General features: G+C 36.5%; 1 protein-coding gene across 8 annotated transcripts in view; it reads left to right on the top strand.

The window, feature by feature from the left end:
• The window catches only part of VWDE (von Willebrand factor D and EGF domains), a 42,267-nt gene that overhangs the window by 12,163 nt on the left and 11,112 nt on the right, over window positions 1-18,992 (top strand). For all 8 annotated transcript variants that reach the window (XR_013947541.1, XR_013947542.1, XR_013947543.1 and 5 more), the window contains 15 exons: window positions 1,325-1,414; window positions 2,719-2,863; window positions 3,554-3,768; window positions 4,096-4,169; window positions 6,132-6,405; window positions 8,028-8,236; window positions 8,660-9,645; window positions 10,797-10,933; window positions 13,827-13,982; window positions 14,598-14,702; window positions 15,044-15,158; window positions 16,785-17,035; window positions 17,151-17,370; window positions 17,916-18,053; window positions 18,632-18,685. Coding sequence is in view for 4 of the 8 variants with exons in the window: in XM_080582630.1 (XP_080438756.1) it covers window positions 1,325-1,414; window positions 2,719-2,863; window positions 3,554-3,768; window positions 4,096-4,169; window positions 6,132-6,405; window positions 8,028-8,236; window positions 8,660-9,645; window positions 10,797-10,933; window positions 13,827-13,982; window positions 14,598-14,702; window positions 15,044-15,158; window positions 16,785-17,035; window positions 17,151-17,370; window positions 17,916-18,053; window positions 18,632-18,685 (3,169 nt within the window). In the remaining 4 variants the exon portion in view is untranslated. The remainder of the gene's footprint in view (window positions 1-1,324; window positions 1,415-2,718; window positions 2,864-3,553; window positions 3,769-4,095; window positions 4,170-6,131; window positions 6,406-8,027; window positions 8,237-8,659; window positions 9,646-10,796; window positions 10,934-13,826; window positions 13,983-14,597; window positions 14,703-15,043; window positions 15,159-16,784; window positions 17,036-17,150; window positions 17,371-17,915; window positions 18,054-18,631; window positions 18,686-18,992) is intronic.

The following is an 18,992-nucleotide window of genomic DNA, read 5'->3' as shown; positions in this document are numbered from 1 at the left end:
TACAGTATACTGTGCCTTCAGTAGATAAATGTTTATTCAAGTTGAATCTTCTTCACCTTTACTACAATTTCGTTTGATACTGTAAATTAAGAAGATTCTGGATGTTACTATCTAATCGAGAGGCTATATGAGGTAGCGGTTTTGAGAAGCTGTGCTATTTATTCAGCAGATAGATTTCTTTTTTCAGAATCAGTAATGAGCCACTGCTTGATGATTTTGTCTCTGTTATCAGATTAAATAGGATAATTCTCAAAAGCAGTGTGAGTAATTACATTAACTTCAGTGGTAGCAGAATGAAGATCTAGGTTTATATGGTAACTTTTGAGAAGCTTAAGCACTGGAAAGTCAATAGGCTTTCTACCTGCATATACCAAAATAGAGGTTAAGCTTTCTTAGCCAAAATAAAAAACATAAGAACGTTTTGTGTGTGTGTGCGTGTACATATACTAATACCCAATTGAAGTCTGTTTTCCCAAGCTGTTTTATGTTGATAGTGCAGTGGGTTTCAAGCCAAAAGCAGGCTGCTTGAATGGCTTACAGGCAATAGTAATTGCTAATCCTCAAAAATCCTTCAGAGAATTTGTGAATAGTTGCCTGACGGTGCTAGCTCAGTGACAGTCAAAAGAAAAGACACAGTTATAAACTGTCTGCTGTTGTGACGAATCCTTGCTTTTCTCAAGATCTCAAATATTTAATGTGTGGTCATTGCATCTCAGAATAAAAGGATACAGCAAAACAAACTATCACCAACCAAAAAACGGTGTATAGAAGCATGGAACTGGTTCAGTGGAGGGAAATCACAGCAAACTTTCTCAGTTTAAAAAAGATAATCCAGGTCCATAACACCAGGAAAAATCTGTACTGAGAAGAAAGAAAGAGGGGATGATTTTTTTACATAATCCATGATCTAGTGGGTACTCAACAAAATTAAAAGGCAACAAACATAAATCAGACAAAAAGAAATAAGTAACGTTTAAGAAAGTATAGAACGCATTTCCACAAGGTGTTGTGGGGTGCAGAAATGCTCCAGAAGGGATTACTTAAATACATGGAGATTTAGGTGCTTATTAAACATGGTGATTTGTATGCAGCCTTTAGTTCAAGAAGTGTCTGAGTCACGGGTGGAGTATGCCAGGAACAGATCTTAGAATATTCAATCTAATTCAGTCAAGCAAATAGCACCACTGGCAACTGTTAACTTCTGATGCAAACAGAAGAGCAGGCTTGATGAGTTCATCAAGCTGAGGCATTATGGCTGGGTTATGTATTCACATGACCACTTCATACCAAAAATGTATTCTACTATGTTGATTTTGTTCTACAGGTCTACTGTAGCAGTTCTGCTTTTTTCGTGGAGAAGCCAGGTATACAAAGTTCTCCAGTTGAAAGCAAGGAATTTTTTGCTGGCATTAAGGTAATTTGAAAAGAAAAGAGTATTTTAGTATTGTAGTGGGAGTCTTTCTGAGTATGAATGCAGCAGATACGTAACTACTTGGACTTTTTATGTGGGTATACTGTGGGTAGATAGTTTGAATATTTCTGCAGTTATTGTGTGTCCCAATCTGATAAGACAATGTAGAATGCTGAACAAAAGCAAGTAAATCATGATAGCCACAGCATACAGTGAGTCCTCTGACTAGAAGGTACTCAAAATTTATTAATTGTTAATTAATAAAGCACGTTGTTGGCTGTAGTGAACTGGACGAGTCAAAGATGTTTCTGTATTCCCCGTATAATTGAAATGCAGGAAGACTGAATCAAGAATTTTTGCAAGCTATAACAATCCAGTGAAAGCCTTGATCGCCATCAACTAGAGTAGATTCTGATGCTTCCTCTGTATTTGTAAACTAAGGAGGGCCATAGCTCAGACTCGAGCCCTGGCATATTTTTGTCCATTATGTTTAGCTACTTTTACCCTCTCTGGCCTGATTTTGGCCTATGATATGACAACAGGCTGTCCCAGAGCATGGCTGACATAAGGCCTGTTCACAGCTGTCTGTGGGGAAGAAGACTTCGGGTTTAGATAGGAAAACTGGAAAAAGTTTAACTATGTAGATACAGGCTGTGTGATGCCACTTGATCAGTGGCCAGAGAACAGGTCCAAAAGGAAACCTTAATTTGTGCTGTAGATTTATGTACCTGTTTGCTGGCCAGGAGCTGGGACCCTGATCCCAGAAGGACAGACTGCACACAATTACATACTGGGAGTAATCCTATTGACTTGAGTGAGGATTTTCCTGTCATAAAGAACTTACCTTTCTGCAGGATCAGGGCCAGATTAATCTCATGTAAGTGCAAGTAAGTAGCACATACTATAAAATCTGAATGCATTACCATTTTATGTGAGGCCCGTATGTTTGTTTTTTTTTTCCCCCAGACAATACAGCAAATTACTTGTATACTGATTTCCAGAAGTTACCCAGGGAATGCATTTTAGTGGTGTTAATGTGCTTTGCTAATCCCTTGCCTATTTAGCTAGCTTTACGTTATCCTTGCCCCTTATTCTCACGCTTTCCAGACTCTTGTTACAGTGTCCTCATCTTCTTCCCAGTATGCCACTGCTCTTCAGACTGTCTAGATTACCCTAATCAAGTAGAATGAGCCATGCACCATGCCATTCTGCATCTAGTTTTTTGTACTTTCCTCTTACCTGGTCAGTAGTGGTGCTGTAGTTCACAAAGGATGTTTGCATTTTAAGTATACTTTCTTCTGTGCTAGATACATCCAGAAGCATATGATATATCAGAAGATGGCAAGGAATACAGGTTGGCAATAGAAAGTAGAATTCCTATTCCTTGCCCTGAATTTAACCAGCTTGAAAGTGACTGTAAAATATCACTAACGTTGAGTACTGTTGATGAAGGTAAGTGTTATCCTGATTTTTAGTGTGTTGCATTTTGTATGTTTGCTGTGTTTATCCAAATATTCCTTCTGGTTTGCTTCTTGGGAGAAGCAGGTACATTGTAAAATACTGTAAAATTCTTCCTAAAATACTAAAATATTCACAGAGTGTATATTCTATTGTTGAAAGAAGAATGTGACCATAATCCATTACTTGTTGAAGTAGAAGGTAGCTTTCGCAGCTATGGCTATCAGAGCCACATTGACTTGAATAGTCAGAGTAGCATAATACTTGCAAAGTTTATAATTTAGTGGTTTTTTTTGACTTGTTGTTTTGGAAGTATTGCATATACAGTCATGAAGTCCTCAGTTTTTACTATTATTGTCTTTTTCTGTAGTACTTTGTCAAGCCCAAGTCCTGTGAACCTCACAAGGAGCCTTGCCTGTGCAGAGTCATTTTTGTCACATCAGCAAGAATTCCATTATTTTGTCTATCACTGTGGAAAATTAAAACCATTTTCTTGTGTTTGTGTGAATGTGTAGAGAGGGGGGTATGCATGACCAAACCCCAGGAAAATGCATAGTTATTTTCATTTATGAACAGAAAAATCTTTGCTATTTGCAAATAAATCAGTATTTATGTTAACAGTAATATAAAAAATGTAACTTGTTTAGAGGAAAGCTCACTAATGATGTGTTTTCATTAAAACAGGTAAAGAACAGTTAGGTTTAAACTTGGCTCTTTCTTCTTGTCATGTGGATCTTCTCCAGAAACCCTGCAATAATGGAATCTGTAGTCAAGCTATAATTTATTTCACTGCTGTGACAGACTTTATGCAGGATGGAGACAGAATTACCAGAATTGCTGTTGAACCTATATCCAGTGAGAATTTTCTGTGGAATGGCTATGTTCCAGAAAGCATACAGGTTGAAAATCTTCATGTTAAGCTCTGTAAAACCAACAGGCCAGAAATATGATGTAAATGAGGTTTCTATTTCAATTGTGACATGCTGATTACACCAAGATTTCTAAGTGGTCAATTTTCCCTTGGTTTATTTTTGTTCAAATGCTGCATTTTCATTTGGATTTTCTTAAATAAATATGAATATTAATATAATCACTTAGATTGGTTAAAAAGTATAATATAACCTATTTATTAGAAAGTAAATTAATATCATAAGACAAGTAATGTGCCTGAGTCTGTTTATGTCTTAACCTGACATGACTTAACTATGCGTTTCTTTGTTTTGAAGATTACAGTGAAGGATCTACCAACCGCCTACTGCTACTCATTTACTGACCCTCATATAATTACATTTGATGGAAGGTAATCACTGGATTGCTGCTCTTAATTTCAAGATTTTTTTGTTCTACTTTAATCTATGCTGGTGATGCAAACTGTAGTTTTCTGTAATTGTGCTGTGTGTTTTATACTCTTTCTTGGACAGTCACAATAAACATGCTTCAGTTAGTTAAAGCTTCTAGTATGTTTGTAATATTTGTATTTCAAAATATAAAATTTAGGTCGTGCCAAAAAGGGGAAGCAAGCGAACTGTTTCCCTTTTCAGAGGAGTATGCCATGAGAGGAATGGTGGCTGCACAGTCTGAATATGAAAGATGGAAATATCATTAAGTATGAACAATGATAAAATTAGGCAAAACTGTTCTAATGCAAAAGTGTTTCCAGTCCGCAGTATAGTTTCCGTATTTCTGGTGTAGGTATCTGAATTCCTGTAAGGATCAAGTTGCTAGAAGCTATCTACTGTCAGTATGACATTGTGCTAGGTTCATTAATGGCATTGACAGCAATTTATTCACTGCTGTCACTTGCACATCACTAAACCTTCTTTCCAAAGTGAAGACAGCTTCCTTAGCCACAGCTGGCATGGTTTTGGTATGCTTCTGTCTTTCATAGTGTTTCAAATGCATGGAAGGAATCAAAACAAGTACAGCTTCCATCTGAGGGACTTGTGTATTCCCTGCTCAACAAAAGCACATTTCTTCAAGTGACAGGGTGAGAGGAAGAGGATGTGTTGCCTCCAAATAAGGGTGTTCGGCCCACAGCATGGTTCTTTTTGTGAATTTGATAAAGGAACGGAAAAGGCAGGTTGTAATGGCTGCTCTGATAGCACTGTGACTAGTACTAATAATAAAGTCAGAGGAGTAATGCAGATTTGCAGCTTTTTCTTCAGTAGAAATTATAGGGATGCCTTCAGTGGGCATTTTAACCTTCAGTGCATTGTGATCAAGCTTTCTTGTGAAGCGGTGATTTACTGTGATATGTTCTTGCTGGAAGCATGGGGCTTCTGGGAAAGAACTTTATTTTTAATAATAAATAGTGTTGCTAATTTATTTTACAAACTGGGGAAACAAATAGAAAGGGAGCTGTCCCTACTGAATCACGGGTAATCTCGTGCAGTCCCAGCAGGGTGGCCGTCTGCAGTTTGTCTGCTGGGCCTTTAAACAGAAAGCAAATTACCATTCTGCAATTAACTATCAAATGCCATTTATAGCCAAGAGGCTGTTAAACTTGCCGCAAAAGTTTTTTTCTTTGTTGTTGTACCTTTTCTTTCTTATTTTTTTTCCTCCTCCTCTTCTTGCCACTGAATCATTAAATTGGCTATTCTAACCTTGCTTCAGGGAACAGATGGCTAACCCTAAGGGGAAAAAATGGAAGTGACTATTTATGGTTTTCATCTTAAATCATTTTCAAATCTTTGGGAATACGCATTCCCCATCTCCATCTTAATAAAGCAGACCTTTTTAAAAGTATGTGACTTTCTAAATCATTTTTTCAAGGGTACTGGTACAATCTTCAACACCTGCCCCCCACATACACACAGTTAAGCGTCTTGCTCTTGCTGTCTGGATGCATTGCAGTAGAAACACAAAGGGTGAGAAGCGCCTGTGATTCCCTGTTAAAGTATGCATAAGCACAATTAAAAAGCATCAAAGAATCAAAGTGGCTTTATGGTTACATTTCCATTTGCAAACATTGTCTACATATACTCCACTTGTGACCCTTCTCTACTTCCTTCTTTTTCTGCTGTAGAACAGGTTTGAAATTTTTGATTTAGAGCTTCACAGAAGATGTGGTGGTGTTTGTTCAGAACAAAGTTGTGCATTGGTTTGTGGGCTGAACTTTTTTTTTTCCTGATGCATGAAGATGAATTACAGTATCAAAGGTCATCAAATATTATAAATCTGTTTTAAGGTAAAGTTGCTGACACACGGTGATACAACTGTTTTATAACCAAAGTGACATCACATACTTTTCTTTTGATTCCAGACTCTATGACAATTTTAAAACAGGAACGTTTGTTCTCTCTAAGAGTACGTCTCGAGATTTTGAAGTTCATGTTCGCCAGTGGGACTGTGGAAGTCTTCACTATCCAGCATCCTGTAACTGTGGCTTTGTTGCCAAAGAAGGGAGTGATATAATTGCATTTGACATGTGCAGTGGTCAGCTACATGAGTCACAGCCACACTTATCCGTAATAAGTAGAGACACAACAGGAAGCCATGTCAGAATCACTGAATCCTACCTAGGAAGGAAAGTAACAGTAAGTAAATATTGCTTATGAAGGTAACAGCAATTATTTTTACAAGTTCACACCAACTTCAGAACTAAAACGTTCTTTAGTTTCTGCAATTAAGCAATAGCATAATGTTTATTTCATAATCATAGTCCTTTAGCCAGTGTTTTGCTTGTAAGTGATGGACGTTGTCCTCAAAAACAAGGATGTATCAATGTGCACACCTTTCTGGAACTGTGTTGTCAGTTACAATATATGGCCCTTGTGTGGATGGTGCAGTTTTCTTATCTAATATGCACTTCTTTAGCGGTTCTAATTTTCTGAAATGGGATCTCTGTGTGCAGTTTGCTCACACCAGTGTCATATCGGAAGGTTGTGTAGGCACATAATGAAGTATTCCAGGTGACATCTGCAGAATTGGAAGTGTAGGTGGTTTCTCTAAAGAGTTTGGCCCTCAGATAAAACATTCATGTTTGCTTTTATAATTCCCTGTAGCTTTTCTTCTGTATAGAATTGCCGTAGAACTCCACTGAGTTTGAAATGAAGCAGAATTTTAAAATGAAACACTGAATTGCTCTTAATCATTCTGTTGGTCTGGAAAGCAAGCCATAAAAACAGATATGCCATTTCAAAGTAGATTTGGCTATTAGCATAAGAATACTTTAAATATTTAGTTGTTATCTGAACACTTCAGATATTAAATATTAAAGCATCATTAGGCAATAGAGAAATGGAATTTCTTACCTTTTAGAAGTAAAGATACTGAGAAACAGAAAAATTAAGTGACTTGCTCAGGTTTGTGCACCATTAATAATAGAAACAGCATTTAAACTTAGAAGTTATAAAATCTTGTGTCTTCACAACAGCCATACAATTCTCCATGGATTCCCATGAATGATAAGTGTTTCTTTGTCCTTTATGTGGAAAAGAGCATCTTCTCCTTTGGCACAACACTCATAAGCTTTTTTTTTTCCTTTTTTTTTTTCTGTGAGTAAAAATGTATCTGGATTGTGTTTTTTAATTCTTCAGATTAGTAAACTAAAAATTTTAATTCTCAGTTTATTTTCAAGATAGTAATATTTCTACTGATCAAGAAGAATTACCAAGCATATTGCAGAACAAAATAATGAATATTTGACTACTCTGAGCTGTCTAGAAGACTTACGATTGCATTTGCAGGTAGAAAATTATTCTGTTTTCAGCTACTAACACAGAGAATCATGTAGCTGACAAAAAGAAAGTGAGAAAGGTGCTCCCCAAAAGTCAATTCATATTACCAGAATTATCTCTTTACACCTGAAGAGTGAGTGGCCTTTTTTTCTTTGCCCAGCTGATCTTTGGTTTCCTGTAGTTTTGTTGTCATTGACCTTCTACAGTATACCTGATAATGATGGATGAAGCTTATTGACCTGTAGAGCACCATCTAGCTGCTTGCTAAGACTGAGATGCTTTGGATTTGCATTTACAGCATTTCTCTAGAAGAAGAAATAACAAAATTTGTCTGATTTAGAATTGTTAGAGCCAGAATTTAATGGGATAACTTGGTATGCCCGGCTTTGCAAATTGTTCCTTGGCAACAAACATACCTGATTTTATTAGGTAAATTAAAAGTCATGTTTCTCACAATGATATCATCAATCTCTTTTTAGGTTTTGTTTTCTTCTGGAGCTTTCGTTCGTGCTGATGTGAGTGAATGGGGGATGAGCATAACACTTAGGGCACCCAGTTCAGATTACAGAAATACAATGGGACTCTGTGGCACCTTTGACGGAATTGCAGAGAATGACTATCACACTGCCAGTGGGGTGGAAATCCCAAACAATTCTAATGCTCCTTTTTCTTTTATTAAGGAATGGAGGTAACAAAACACTTCTGTTTCAATCAAACGTCATCGGTTTTGGTTCAGCCTTGCCTTTGTGCTGTTTAAAAACTTGCTGAAATAAAAAAAATCCTTCCAATTTTTTAACTTAAAATCAGAGTAAATTCAGACTGAAGTGCCAAATTAGTATTTAAATACTAAGTGTGAAGTAAGATTAGTTTGAGTAGGTTTGAACAAAATATCAGAAAAGATCTGTTCTCCTAAACTATTTTTTGTAAAGTTATTCTTATGGGTTTTGTGATTTAACTGGGGTCCATAGTCATAGCTGTATGTTGCAGATTCTGTAATCAATCCTGTAAAAGTATAAAACAACAAAAAGCAAAACAAACTCAGATTCTTTATGGGGAAAAAAAATGGACAAGGAAGTTGAGATACAGGTTCTTCTTTTTGTTTCTTCTATAGAATTCCACCAGGAGATAGCTTGTTTGACAGGATACCGGCCTCTTTACCATCTTCTAGGAAAACAGCCTTCTGTGACTGCACACTTGAAGTTGCTGGATTATATCGATCGGTGAATAAACTAGAGGCAGTCTCTAAATCAGAACTTCCTCTGTCTTGCAAAGAAAGTGAAAATGGTAGATTTCTTTTTCTGATACCAGGACTGGATGTCACTGCTGAGTATCTCAGTCCTGTTGAGCTTGTCAGAGGCTTAAAGAAACGTTCACCTGCACATGAAATGGATTCCTCTACACTTCTGCAGAGGGAGGATAATCAAACCAAACTTCACAAAACTTCACTGGTAAACACACGTGTCTCTGCAACCTCAGAGGTCAGTTTTGGTGCAGAAAGAGAAGAAACTTCAAGATCAGGCATGAAAATAATTTCCTTCAGTTCCAGTAGTAATCTTCAGGAAAGCCAATCTATTACAAGTAGAGGGAAGCGCCAAAATTATTATGAATATCATCCAGTATTTCTGCTCCAAAGTCTTAGCCAAACAGACTTGGAGGGCTATAGGTACTTTTTCCCAGAGGACCATGCCACTGACACAGACCAGAAGTTTCTTCCTTCTTGGCCTACACCTTCTGGCCTTACTGAGTCTAGAGCTTTGGGACTGTGCCAGCAAGCAATAGCCAATTCCAGTATAGGAAGATCCTGTGGTGGCCTTCTTGGCAGGCGAATAGAAGATGCGATCAGTATGTGTATTAAAGATTTGCTGCTGAAAGATGACCTCAGATGGGCAGAAGCTTCCTTAGCTCTTCTAGAGAATGAATGTGAAAAGAGAGTTTTAGAAGAAATAAATGACAACCAACAGGAGCTTCAAGGTTCTGTTGAGAACCTACTTATTGCACTGAAATGTCCCGGTCTCTGTAGTGGTAACGGAGAATGTACAGACTGGGGTTGTGCCTGCTTTCAAGGCTATGGCTCATATGACTGCAGCATACTATCTGGTAAGTGGGAAAAACAATGAGATTTCCTTAACGTTTTCCATATTTGTGCAACGTATGTTTATTTTGCTGCCTTTCTCTCCTGCTTTTTATACACTGGCAGGGGTTCCCTATCGTGGGACTGTGTTCAGCAGTCTAGTTCCAATTTAATACAGCTGTTATTGTTCTCTATTCAGCCTTCTTGTTTCCCAAGGGCAAAATGTGGGTTTCTGGTATGTCAGATTTTAAAAAATTACCACTCAGTTTGCAATCCAGAGTACTGCCTCAAGAGATTACCGTGTTTCCACATGCTGCCTTCTTCAAGGAAGATCTGCCGTACACTCCTGCGGTCTTGTTTATTAACTGCAAGCGGGATGTTTTTGGTGGCTACATCTCTGTAAGCTAACTGTTAAATGTGGTGGAAGCACAATTGATGGTGAAGAAAAGAGGTATAGCAAATAGAGCTGGGCAGGGTTTTTTCAGTAAAAAGATAGTGACTGAAAACGCAGGTAAGCAGCTACACTATAAAAATATGAGAAGTACTAGAAAATGTGAAACCCTTTCAAAACAAAAACAATATTTTGTTTTGTAATAGCATTTTGGTTTTAGGAACCTATTTAAAAAGAAATGGAAGAAAGAAGAGGGTAATAACAATAAATATTTGCTTCCTCTTTAAATTAAATAAATTAATTTTACTTCAAAAAAATCTGAGTATTCTAACTTTTGTAAGTTTAGTTCATGAACTAACCTCTACCTGTGATGTTTTCGTTTGGTCTTTAAACAAAAAATTCCAATTATAAATTATTGTATAATTCTAATCTTTCCAATTCTTATTACTGGAGTCTGTTTCAATTACATTTTATACTGCAAGTGTTATGTAAAGAACCATAGATGAGAAAACAGCCCATATATTCACAAGTGTTTATTATCAGATGAATGTTTTCTCTGCCTTATGATACTGAAGTTCCAAGAGAAGAGAAAAAGACTAGCATTAAAGCTAAAACTCATTTTATCAATACCAAGTGTTTCTCTTTGTACCTTTCATCACCTGTTTACAGGTTTTATTGTTCATATAGTTTTCTAAGTTAGATAGGCAAAGAAACATACTGCTTAAAGTAAATGCATATGAATGAGTTCAATATATTTACCTTCATTTTCTAACTTCTACTTTGAAGACCAGGCTCCAGAAATTACAGAGCTGGAAAATGCTGGGCTATGTGATATTCGGCAGTATGACTGCACATCAGTGAGGGTTTTTGGACATGGCTTCAGGGAGTCATCAAGTCTGAAGTGTGAAATTACCAAGTTGCAGGTAGAACTCATTGTATGGTAACAATTATGTTTAAACTTCTCAGCGAATGAGGAAAAACTGTCTGACATCTACTAATCATTTGTGTGTACGACCTAATGCTTTAGTAGAAACTAAAAGCAGAGGCACTCAATACTTTGCAGCAGACACTCAAGTCTTTGCAAGATTGCTATTTCCTCAATGATAAGAGAAATAGGAAACATAATGGGAATGTTCAGCAGCTAAGAGGGAGATAACAGCATACAGCAGCTATCCATCAGGAAAGGGCAAGGGCAGAGCTATTAGTGGCAAACAGTGCATTGTTGTTCGTTTTTCTTTTTTTTTTCTTCTTTTTTTTCTTTTTTTAAGTGCTTATGGAGAGGAAGTAAAGTACCACTTCTTTGAAAAGGGACAGCAAGGTTAAAGACATTACTAGATTTCTGTCTCAAATCTAATGCTCAAAATAGCCCTGTTAAAAACATAATAAATCTGTTACAAAAAGGGAAAGACATTTTTGATGTGTTGTCCATTTCCCTGGGGTAGAATGCCATGGTTATTTAATAATATGTCGGTTCTATACCCCAGGTTTGAACAGGAGATTAAGAATACTGCACTGTAAAGTAAGAGGAGTCTGTGCAGACAAAATGCTGTTACTCAGACCTAGAATTTGCCCAAGGGAAAATTACAAGCTGTTTACAAGTGTTAGCCTGAAATGAACAATCTGTAATTACAAGTTTTTACATCATGTTAGACATGAGAATAAAAAAGCTTCCAAGTAAAACTGGATTTCACTGATGTGATGATCTGGGGAAGGGGATAGCAAAAGGAGAAACATTCAATGGGTAACTTTTGTCTCTGACATCAAAAAAAAAAAAGAAAAAGGCATAGGTGGTGGATATTAAGGTTATTTAAGGTTATTTTTGAAAGATTAAGCAATATGGGCTATAGATTTATTTTTTTTTTCCTGAGCACAATATGTATCCACTCATCTGCAAGTTGGCTTGAAATGAGAAAGTTGAGAGTACGTTTACACTCCATTAGGTTAAAAGACTTTTAGACCAAGCTCACAGTGGGACAATTATTGGGAGTTCGCTTGTCACAGCTTGAAATGTCTGTCCTAACTCATGGCAAGATATTCTGGTATAACACTCTTTGTGGTAGAATACTTGGCTTCTAACTACCCAAACTTCCTAAAAGTTAATCATTTTTATTGATGATCTTACTGTCAAGAGCCAGGTTAAAAAGTGAACAACACTGATACTATCTGAAATTAAGGAAGAGGCTGAGAGGTATTTTGTTTTGTTTTGTTTCTTGAAAATACCACGGAAGGGTGGTTTGTTTTTTAACTTTCAGGCTCACGTAATGATGGTTTTATGCAAATACCAGTGGAGTCACAACAGTACGGAACTCCTTGTATTTTGAGATAAACTTAAATGATCAAAATTTCATAGAAGAGACATTTTGGCAGAATTTAGAGCTAATGCACACTGAAATTTTCATTTTTAATATTTTCACTTTTGAAAGACTAAATCAAATCCATTGTTCAAGGACTGGCCTACCATGTTAGAAAAGATGTAGGTCTTGTGCGTGATGCTAAAAGTGGGGATTCAGAGAAGTCTGTATTAGAATACCTCAGAGATGAACTAGTGCACATCTCTTGGTAGAGGTTTGGGTAGGACATGGCCAAGGAGCCTATGATTACACAGATCCAGAATTTTCTTAGATTTTGTAAAGGATAAGAGTGCGTTTAAACCCCCAAAACAAAAGTGCAGTTTTAGTTTCTTCTTATTTACGTTGAATTGCAGAAGCAAATTTTTCTATGAACCTTGTTCTAGTAGAGATTTTCAATTGATTTTTTTTGAATGGTCAGTATGTTTCTGAAAAAAAATATCTGAATGTGCTTCCAGCTAATAACAAAAGGTTTCTGGAGAAATAGATTGCATCATATTTTGAAGGTTAAATGTTCTCAGAAACACCTATTTAGAAATGTTTAGTTGTTTTTAAGTCACCCTTGCCATGAATTTCTTAACTCAGTATAGGATGAAAGAAGAACAAAAAAAAATTGGTTTGAACAGAAATAGTTCGTATGTCTTTTCAGATTTTTTTATTTTTTATATGGGGCTATTTTTCTGTTAGTAAAAATGGAAGACCATGCTTCCCATGTCAGGATAGGGATTAAATAAATGCCTCAATTGGCTCCAATAACTGAAAAAAGTAGCCAGCACTGTAAAACCTAGTTAAGCTCAAAATGATTTTGAACTTGCTGTTCTCTTGATTGTTAGTCTGCCTAACTTTATTTTCAATATGCTTAACCCTGCTTCCTATTGCAATCAATACTTCAGTCAAGTATTACCATCCCTATTTTGTTATCTCGGTCTCTCAAGACGTGGATGACTTGCCCTCGCTGTAGTTTAGAAGAGAAGTCTACAGGGGTTAATGGTGTAATCTATTGGCTTGTGCAGGGGTTCTGTGGTTAACGGCCAGTATCCCCTGGCACCGAGAATGATAGCTGAGCCCTGCCAAAAGCTCATCAATTCATTTGACTAAAGCTTGTCCTCTGCTGGGAGCAGGGATGGAGAGGGATAAAGGCACTGATACATCGAATCAGTGCTACTAGAGGATCACCTGCTGCTTAACCCTCCCATTAATCTCCAGATGCAAGCACTCCTCTTCCTTGGTAAGGCCATGCCAAGTACCATGCACCAGGGAAGACTTCTCAGCCTCTTCTCCCACAGGAACAGGCTAGAAATCTACTTGTGAGAAAAAAAAATTGGCATTTAACATTTCCCACAGCATTCTAATCCAAAGACAGTAGACACATTGAAATGCTATGCAATATGTTTTTTTTTTTCCTCTGATTAAAAATATTTTCATATTGCATTTCACTGAAAAACAGATTCTCTGTCCTAAAATTTAGTATAGTGATAGCCAATGGATTCCTGGAGAACCTCTAACTATGTCAGCTGCCTTCCAAAATGCCAGGACTGTCGACTGCCAGTTACCGAATGATGGCCAGCAGTCTGATGCCATGGATCTGGTTGATGATAAACCCATTGCCTGGTGGCAAATAAAGGTACTTGTAGAAATTTCAAATATTCACTTACAGATATTCCTGTTAAGATAAAAATATATTCCATAGATACTCTCATTTCTTTAATGGTACTATGGGTAGAACTCATTTTGCTTAACTTGTGGTCTCAGTTTTGTCACCTAAGCTTAAGCATTGAGTGCCATTTGAGAGCAAAGTCCTGCAAGGGAACTGTCCACTCTAAAGGGGTAGATATGACCTAGAATCTACAGAGGCACACATCCTTCAAGAGCAGAAGGCAAGAGCCTTCTGTGCATATCAAATTATGTCAGACATGTTTATGGAAAAAATTAGTTGAGCCCAGTCTGCATGCACAAGTGTCTGTTGGAGGTAGGCATCTTGAGTCAATAAGGTCAACAGAGCCTAGAAATTATTCAGTCTACCCTGATGTAAACACTTACCTGTGGTCAGTTAAGTATGTTAAGTCAGTTAAGTGCCTTGACTAACTGACAGGATTGATCAGATTTTTGCTGACTCCTATGAGAGTTTAAACAGGTAAATGTAATGTCTATCAGTGAGTTGAATCCCATGCTAGCTATCTATGCTGGTAAGATGTTGATAGCTATTTGGGTTAATCCATTTTCACTCTACATCTTGCAGATTTCTAATGATGGATTCATTTATAGCAACTCTAAAACAATGATTATATATGATGGAGCCTGTCAGACATGTGAATCACAGGAAGCTGGGTTATGTACGCTAAAGGTATATATGCCATTATTCTTTGTTTAGTATGAAAATATGCATCTCTTCAGGTAGAAAAAAAAATCATACCCTGTTTACAGCAGGATTTTTTTCTTTTCATAGAAATAGAAAAGTACAGAAAGAGAAGCTCAGGTAGAGCAATTTTGAAAAAAAAAAAAAACACCTCTATATAATATCAAATAAAATCATTCTGTCAGTTGTTTACTTCTAAAAGTAGTGGAAATGTAAGATAGATTAGATTTTATTTGACACTTAAAAAAAAAAAACAAATACAAATCCTGTGTTTCTGTGATTTACTGTTTGACAACAGTTAATGAATCACATTGTCATTTCTCTAAAAGGAGAAAACATGCAACATAGATGGACTCTGTTATGGTGAAGGTGACGCAAATCCAACCAGCCCTTGCTTACTGTGCAGACCTGACATCTCAAGGTTAACGTGGTCAGTTGTTGAAAGTAAGTTCTGAATAGCTGTGGTTTTTGTTTATTTTTTGAAGTACCAAGAAATTTTGAAACTACTAAGTTTCAAAATCTATAGAAGTACTGAAATTTTGAGCTTAACTACTTAAGCGTTTTAGATAAAGCACAATTTTAGCTTGTGATTTGATCTTGGTTTTCATCTTGCATTTCTCCTAATTTCTGAAAATGATATTTTCTTTTCTAGACTAGTCTTGTTGTCAATTTGTGTTTTGTTTTTTGCCCTTTTTGCTACTATTCAACTGCTGAAATTTAACAACTCTTTAAACCTAGTTAGCAGGTTACAGTCTTTTGATTTTTGGAACAGCTGTGTCCACAAATGTTTGTCTTCAACATTTAGGAATAAAAGATATTTTCCAACAATCAGATACATGTTCTTAGGCATTTTTTTTCCATTATTTGAGTGGATAGTCTATATACAATTATTGGATAGCCTATATATGAAGAATTTCATCACAGCAAAATTCAGACTGGAAGGGGTCTCAGGATGCTATCAACTCCATCCTCCTGCTTAAAGGTCAGTTGTGAGTTCTGTTCAACTCACTCACCAATTAATTTAGGGTGTTAATAGCAGCATGTAAGCTGCTATTCTTTTCATATTACCTTATGTGAAAACTCATACTGAAAGCCAAGGTAGCTATATCCCTGTTCCAAAAGAATGAAATGTGAACTCCTGCAGCAGCTGGGGAGTCAAGGGATTTCCACGTTAGAGCCCTAGACTAGAATTCAATATTACCAAAGTCAGAAATTGGAGAAGTATGTAAAACAGAAGATGCAATTCCCCCAAACCGAGAAACAGAACCTCTTATCCAGGCTGGATGACATCAGGAACAGGGTGTAAGAGTCTAACTGCTGAGGCATTGATTACAAATTCTTTCCTTCAGGTTTTTTGCCACAGTTGATGGTCTCCTGCTTGGAGGAGTAGTCACTTCACTGTAAACCTTAATTTAACAATCTTAATCCCCTTCCTACATCCCAGCTCCAAAACCTACACTCTCCCCAGGGCTCCTGCTTCTCCTCACTTCCCTGACCTTTCCTGATCTTTCACTGACCTTGTCCTGGTGTTGATGGTTTTCCCTGTTTATTTTCACCTGGTGTCTTTAGAGCTGGAAAGTGAGTAAGCTGTGTGGTTGAAATGCTTCCAATGAACAGTGAGTGCTTTACTTATTCCATCACCCTATGCTCAGTTTTGTTAAGATAACAAAAGATAACTTCAGCCCATTCCCAAGTAGTGCTTAACAATGTCTGTTCCTTTATTAACAGAAACGCCAGTCAACTCTGAGTTTCATGGCTTTCTGTACTTTGATCTGCAAACTGTAACTCTTCATAGTTAAAACAATGTTTATTCCAATAAAGTCTCAGTTCTTTTGGTGTGTAGATGCAATGCATTTTTACAAGCCCTTGAATAATGTAATTTATTGTTAATTAATGTTGTCACATTTGTAATGAAAATATCTGCTGTTTTTGCTGTGCCATTCAAATAATACTAGAGTTTATTGAAATAATGACATATGACTTCCTTAACAGAAGTGTATGTTCCTTTTTTTGTTTTTATAAGTATATTGCAACTCTTGCTTATAAGAGAAAATACCTCCTTTGTTACAGACAACCAACCTCCAGTGCTTGAAACTTTTCAGGATATGCTACAGACTTTTTATGGAGAAGACTTTGTATATCAGTTCTTGGCTTCAGATCCAGAGGGCTCTGCTATTCTTTTCACATTGGAGTCTGGTCCTGAAGGTGCCAGTCTTTCCCCATCAGGTCTCCTTTTGTGGAAAGCTGTGTCAAAGAATCCCCATAAATTAACGTTTTCTTTGACAGATGACTGCAATGCGGAGACTAAGGTAGAAATAGAGGTAATTAATTTTATAGTAAAAAGACACATGCTAGTAAGATGTTTACAATACCTAATTACAAAGTCATTGCTAGTTTGTAAAAAGAGAAAACTGTCTTATTGGGCATGTCTTGTAGGTCAGGGTAAAATCGTGTGATTGCCTAAATAATGGCTCATGTGTGACAAACATTAATTTCCCACCTGGAAGTGGAAGATACCTCTGTGTGTGTGTGGCTGGATTTGAAGGTGATCTCTGTCAAGTGAATACTGATGACTGTAAACTTAACCAGTGTGGTATTGGCAGATGTGTGGATGGAATGAACAGCTATTACTGTGAATGTCCACCTGAACTTCAAGGTAAACTACTATTTTATTTACACACATCTATCACACTTAGTGATTAATAGGAGTTTTTAATTTCATGTCTGATTATTTTTAAATTTTTGACTGAAAATAGTTTACTGTTTCTATTAAGAAATTTTAAGGTCTTGTGATTTATGATATACTTCAAGATTTTTCTTGCATGAATGCAAGGGTAGATCATAGTGAAAGAGCAAGTGATTATGAGAGCAAATTTTCCATGTTTTCCTCTGGTGAATGTGGTGAAATAGGAGTGGTGGGTTTGGTTACAGTGTGGTTCCTCCCATGCCTGCAGATAAAACAGTTCACAGAGCCCATCCTCTTCGTTTTCCTCCATAAGCAAGATACTTGGCATATGATGATAAAACATGCATAGCAAACCTAGTCAGCTGTACACATTAGATATACTGAAATACTTTGATGTACATAATAGATGCACTTCTTTATGTTCATCATCTGCATACATTGTGCTTTTATCACTTATAGGCATACTGTCAAAGTCTGGTAACAACAATATTATAAAAATCTGTATTTGAATGCAGGTAAAAATTGTCAGGATGATGTAGATGAATGCCTTTCCAGTCCTTGCTTTCCTGGAGTATTTTGCTTCAACACTTTTGGTTCTTACTATTGTGGTCCATGCCCGAATAATCTACATGGAGATGGGAAATCCTGTTATGGTAAAATGATCTATTTTTTAGAAGAATGCTATTATCTTACTGTAATCAGATAAAATATCTTTGGTTGTGCTATATGTTTCTAACAGTAGCTTAGAACTCCTAATTGGCAAAAAAATTGGTTTTCTCTGACTGCTGAGATTGAATCTCAGTTGTTCACAACATTGGAAGACAGTGGGTCACATAGTAGTAAAACCCTTTTTCAGGTGATTAGAAAAAATAGCTACAAGATGTCCAAAATTGTTTATCTAAAACTAGAATGGCATGTGATGTATTTTTTTTCCTGCATAATACCAGTTAATTGTTGACAAAATGCTTTCCTATTAGACTGCTTAACATTGAACTGTTTATTCAAAGCAAGACAGTTGTGAAATAAGGTGTCTAAACATTTATTTACTGTCTGTTATGCAAATCCTGAATAACTTGTATTTTTAAAACACTCCACTGAAAACTTTTAAGAAACAATTTTTACTCTTCACCTGCTTTCTAAATTGAATTATTTTGTGTACTAAAACTTTGCAATTTATTTGCTGTTGAAACAAAAGCAACTATTACCGTTCCTCCTCATCTGTTGTTTTTAGAAACCTTTGAAGACATTTCTGTTGAAAGAAAGGATTCCACTGGAGAAGTTGAAGGTAATAAAGGTGATTTTTTTTTTTTTGTGAAGACAGTGAAATTTCTGATTCATACCAATACGAATGTAGCTGGCAAAGTAAAGGTTTTAGTAAATTTTATTTTACTCACTTTTATTTTTCAGTTTTAATTTAATTCATTACTTGGGTTGCATTCCTATTTCTGATCTTACGAATGACACTGAAATGTCAATATCAACAAATCCCTTAGGTCTGTCAAGTCATTTCATGGACAGGGTGATGTATGACATTCTTTCTGTTGCCTTTTGTTTTTGTGACTAACCACAGACATACAATAGGTAACATGGGG

The sequence above is a fragment of the Anser brachyrhynchus genome, assembly GCF_964034855.1.
Source record: "Anser brachyrhynchus genome assembly, chromosome: 2".
Lineage (NCBI taxonomy): Eukaryota > Metazoa > Chordata > Aves > Anseriformes > Anatidae > Anser > Anser brachyrhynchus.
Note: the sequence above shows the minus strand (reverse complement) of the source record. Positions and strands in the feature narration are given on the sequence as shown.